Below are 5,300 nucleotides of genomic sequence, written 5' to 3'. Positions count from 1 at the left end.
CTTGCTACAGCAATGAGATGACTGCATACAACAGTGACCTCTGGAGGTCTTTCCACAAGCCTGGTAAAAATAATTTGTACAAAAGATCTGGACAACATACAACTCATTACATACTATAAATCACAACAGCAGTATTCAGCTTTTTGTGGTTCAGCATATGTGGCTCTACTGCTTGTGAAAGTATCTAATTTTTAAATATTGTAAATAACTGAGGAATATATATTGGCTTTTAAAACGTGACACTATATTGAATGCAAAACCTTTCTAGAAAAAGATGCAAAGTTAAATTGCAGGTATTCTTCTACTGTCAAATAAAATAATCATGTATGAACAAAAGTGAATGCTTTCTAATATATTAAAAACACTTTCATGCATTTTGTGGATTGAGGTATTATGGAGCATAAATCATGCAAAATCAAGTCTGAGGGCTGCTGGGCTTTGTAAAAAACATTTTTAAACACTAGTCAGAAACCTGAAAGTACTGTATTTATCTCAAAGAACTAAAAGTCAGTACTAACTCTAAAATGTTACTATAACCAAGTTTTTTATCATGAAAATCAGCACAAATTGCTGATCTTTCTTGAAAATTCACCCACTGATAAGAGTTTCTGGTACCTAACTCTTAAGGAAGAAAACTAACACTTTTCAGCAAATGGCGGCAGGAGGAGTGTATTTGCTAGGGGAAACAAGCTAGGTCACAAAGCTGCCTCAGGGAATAGAACTTGCCAACGTAAGCCAGCCATGACACTCCAAAAAGGCTGGTTCTGGTTAAGGAAAATGCATTTTTTTAACGATAGTGCTTCATCCCCAAGCACATCATAAAATATTGTAACATCATATCTTAACCCATCAAACAAAAATACAGAGGCGCTATATAGCTTTTAAATTTCTGAAGAATTTAAACTCTCTTTCAAGAGAAAAAAACCCTTTTTGCTTTGACTACGACTTCCTTAGTCACCGTCTTTCTTCCACTGCAGCCAGAGCTGGGTCAGTGCTTCAGGGAAAGTGCCATAGGTGACGAGAGAGTGAGCCTGTGATGCCAACAGGCAGACAAACCACACCTAGACAGGAGCATGTGCACCCCAAGGAAGGGAGACAGGCACATTCCAGGTTAGCCACTGCACAGATTAGCTCAGTCAGTATCTCCATGGTCCTCCAACATCTCAGGTACTCAAGTACATTCGAATTACATCTAAGTTGGCCACCCACAGCCCATGCCACTATTAAGATATTTGTGTACTCTGCCCTTCTAAAGAGCCCAGTGACAGAGAGGGAACAAGCTCCCTGGTAATTAACAGTTTAATGAACATACGCTCTATATAAACAGTCCTCATATCTGAAGAGCAGATATTTTACTTAATGAAGTTATTCAGTGAGCATTGGACACCCCAGCAGAGACACTGCAATCATCTAACTCAACCTGTCAGCAAGCATCTGTCTCTTTCTTCCTTAATTTCCACTCAGGCAGACATCACCCACAAACATCATTAGCTCTGTTTGCAGTACATTGATAATCATTCCAGCAGATCCTTTACTGATCCCTACAAGTAATAAATAGTACACATAACCTACATATAATAATAGATGGGTTAAGCTCAAATCCTTGGTTGGGACAAATTCACTTTCACAGAATAAAACTAAGATAAGCAGCTTGCAGTTCGCACTGTAAACAGAAATAAAGAAAGGTTTCACATTCGTAGTTTGGTAACAACCCAATTTTCTGTTTGGTTCAGCATTTCACCTGGATTTAATGCCTCATTTTCTGAGTAGTTATTTGAATGCTAGCTGAAAAAAAAACAGAATGAAAAATCTGTCTTTAGCCATCATCCAAAAGAGCCGCACAACTGTTTGAGTTTCCAAACAAATGTTTCTCATCTGTTTGAAAGCCACACTGGAAACACAGTTAAGCCAAGAGATGAGTTTCATGCGTTGACTGGAAAGTTTTGAAAGGAAGGGTGGGGCTATAAACAGAGCTGCTCTAGCTCAGCTCTGCAGAGCTGTCATGAAAATTCACCAGTCCAGACAGAACGTCTGAAACATCTACAAATCCATCCATTGTGTGAGAATTTTGGAAGCTTGTGGCAAAAAAACCCCAACCAAACTCAAAAAAAGAGCTGTTATTTTGCTAGCCTGTCCAAGAAAGCAATGATCCTGTCCAAGGAAGTAATTCTGTTTCTGCAAAAACATTTTAGAAAGATAATGGCAAAATTTAGAGTTTGGTATAGCCAGATCAATAATGTTACTAATATTCATTAATCCCAAGGATAAACTGTCCAAAGGTATCTTTTAGCGCCATCTTTCAAACACAGAAGGCAAGTCACCTTCAGGATGACATTGCAAAATCAGAATTTCAAACATAATTGAGAAAAACAATCAATACACAGACCGTATGTTAACAGTTCCCCCCTTCTTCTGTTTATCTGTGGTTTCTTCATGTCTTCTTAGTTGTGCAAGGAGTTCTGATTCTGTCTGTTTCTTGTTGCGTGGAAGGGAAGATGCAACCGCAGAAGCAGCCTTCACCAGCTCTGGATTTAAAGGCTTGCCTCTGTAAGAGACACAACAGACACAGAAACAAACAAAACAAAACAAAACAAAACAAAAAAAAAAAAAAAAGCCTTTAATAGATTTAAATTGTCATTTCTATTTCTGTACTGCCATCTTATATCTTAATAACTCAGAAGCTATTCAGATATTTTCCCAAATGGGGGTGGGCAGCAGGACAGGCAGGTTTGCCCCATACTGCCCTAATCATGAAATGCTAAATGACTCAGACAAGCTCTTGTTCCCCAGCCCGGGGAAATGGCAGCTCTGTGCCATTGCACAGCCCCTCAGACACAGCTTGAAGACTACTGGCAGCACAGACCTGCGGGGTGATAAACATGATGTAACACATTGTGGACAGGAGCAGCTCCAAAGACTTAATTCTTAATTTTTTTTTTCCTTTCTCCTCCATTTCATTGTATTTTATCTGAACAGCATTTCCCCTGTCCCATTAAAATAACTTTCCACAGCTAATGCTACCTTTCCACAGTCTCACTGTAGAAAAAGGCAGCATGTGGTAGACAGCATGCAGCATCTTTTTCCCAGATTCTCCCCTCTGATTTACTCCAGTCTACAACTGTGCACCACACTCCCTCACAAGATTCTTTTCCACTCTTGGAAATGGCATTTGATGGTTTATTTTGTCCTAAATAATGAAAAAAAGACTGAAATAAGGATAAAGCAGGCTAAGAAAAGTGTGTCACACTGTACCGTTGGGTGTCTTCTGTAGTTCCCTGAGGCACAGAACCTTCACTGTCCGGGCCTTCCAGCTTGTTCAGGGCTTGCTTTTTCCTCTCACTGGCTTTTAATTGTTGGAGTTTCTTCCTGTAGCTCACTTCCACTTTCATATTACTAATAATGTCTAACAGCTGCTGCTTTGGTGTTTCTGCTCCATCCTCCTGTCTCTTTGATGCCCCTCCAGGTGTGCTGTCTTTGGAAGCAGCAGATTCATCTTTGTCAGTAGAAAGCACGCTGCTTGTGCTGAAGAGTTCCTGTTTGCTAGATGATATACAAAGTTAGACAACAGAAGTTACAAATAGAGTCCAAGGCTGAATTTTGTAAACCTACAAAAAAACCCAAAACAACAGTTACAACTGTCTAGGCCCAACTGAGTGCAACCTGAGTATGTTAAGTACATGTCAAACATGTACCTTTTGACTTCTAAGAAGGGCTGGGACACCATTTCCAACTCCTACTTATGGTTTCCTCATCCAAAATATGAAGTAAACAACTTTACACACCATTTATTTGTGGAGGAAATACAAGAACTTAAAACTTTTAAAGTATTTCTGCATTATGTAGCAGAGCAAGTTTAAATTTACTCGTACCTGATACTTAAACTCATTGGTACTATAGAAAACTCACCTAAACTCTTAATATGAGTCAATAAAGAGATCACTCCCAGCCATCTGAAAAAAGACTGTACACACACACTTAACTTCACATGTTTTCACACTTGTGGCACTACTACAGATCACATTCCCCCACTCTGCAACATGGATTCTGCTGCAAGGTAACCCAGCAACAAACAGAAAAGTTATTTGGGTTATAGCTCCTCTGCTCAGTTTAGCACATCATTGCAAAGAAGCTGAAACTGACAGTGCAGCTGAGGATGTGAAGCCAGGGACAGCATGAGCTGCTCAGAAGATTCTGCTACACAGACAAAAGTGCATTCTCTAGAAAAACTGTCATAAAATTCAAAGAACTGTTCTCTATAACATTCTAAAATGAAGTATTTAAACCTTTACATCCACAATTACTTACTTTGTTTAAAAATCACCCTCAAGTTAGAGAAATAAAGAAAAGAATTAAACATTTATTTTGACTCAAAATAAAAAAACTTCAACAGATCTTAAAATACGTCCACAAATCTGAAGGTATTGTGACATACCTCTCCTCCTCACACACATCTCTCTTTGGCTAAAAGAGGAAAATCTGCCAGCTTCAGCAGGCATTACACTTGGGTCACTCTGCACTTAATAAATTGTCAGCATTAAACCCTAAATTTCAATGCTGAGAAGCAACAGGAAAATTTAAGGATAAGCTTCAGAACCTTGTTACTGGGAAGATGGTAGGAGCCCTGCTGTCTTACACTGCACTGTTCTGCACAGGTCTTTGACAAACTCCTTTGTCGTTAATTCAGGCTGTATGCTCCTTAAAACTATGTAACCATTCAGAAATCATAGAAACATAGAATATTAAGGGGTTGGAAGGGACCTTAAAGATCACCTAGTCCTAACACTCCCTGCCATAGGCAGGGACACCTCCCACTAGACTGCGTCACTCAAGGCCTTGAACACTGCCAGGGTTGGGGAATCCACAACCTCCCTGGGCAACCTCTTCCAGCATCTCACAACCCTCAAGCAAAAGCATTTCTTCCTAATACCTAACCTAAATTTCCCCTCTTTCCGTTTGTACCCATTACTCCTGATGTAATTTGTACCCATATTCCTGACAAAGAGTCTCTCTCCAGCTTCCCTGTAGGCCCCCTTCAGATACTGGAAGGTTGCTGCGAGGTCTCCATGCAGCCTTCTCTTCTCCACACTGAACAGCTCAAACTTTCTCAGCCTTATCTTATCTTACAGCGTCAGAAAAGCACAGCAAGACAGAAAGCCTCAGGCACTTAAAGCCAGCAGTACATTGCATCCCTGTATTTCACCTACCATCCAGTTTGCCTTCTGCTGGGGAGTTTGGCCTCAGAGAGCAAACACAGCTACCAAAGAACCCGAGCTGCTTTGTACATGAGGCCATCACAGCAT

The 5,300-nt window shown here is 40.0% G+C and overlaps 1 protein-coding gene across 1 annotated transcript in view; it reads right to left on the bottom strand.

Annotated features, from left to right (window-relative positions):
* The window catches only part of MRPS31 (mitochondrial ribosomal protein S31), a 20,038-nt gene extending 14,738 nt beyond the window's left edge, over positions 1–5,300 (bottom strand). The window contains exons 1-3 of the mRNA XM_008631409.2: positions 5,205–5,300; positions 3,253–3,540; positions 2,387–2,545 (exon numbers count right to left, since the gene is read on the bottom strand). Of these exons, the coding sequence (XP_008629631.1) occupies positions 2,387–2,545; positions 3,253–3,389 (296 nt within the window). The 5' untranslated portion in view covers positions 3,390–3,540; positions 5,205–5,300. The remainder of the gene's footprint in view (positions 1–2,386; positions 2,546–3,252; positions 3,541–5,204) is intronic.

The sequence above is a fragment of the Corvus brachyrhynchos genome, unplaced genomic scaffold, assembly GCF_000691975.1.
Source record: "Corvus brachyrhynchos isolate BGI_N302 unplaced genomic scaffold, ASM69197v1 scaffold103, whole genome shotgun sequence".
NCBI lineage: Eukaryota > Metazoa > Chordata > Aves > Passeriformes > Corvidae > Corvus > Corvus brachyrhynchos.
Note: the sequence above shows the minus strand (reverse complement) of the source record. Positions and strands in the feature narration are given on the sequence as shown.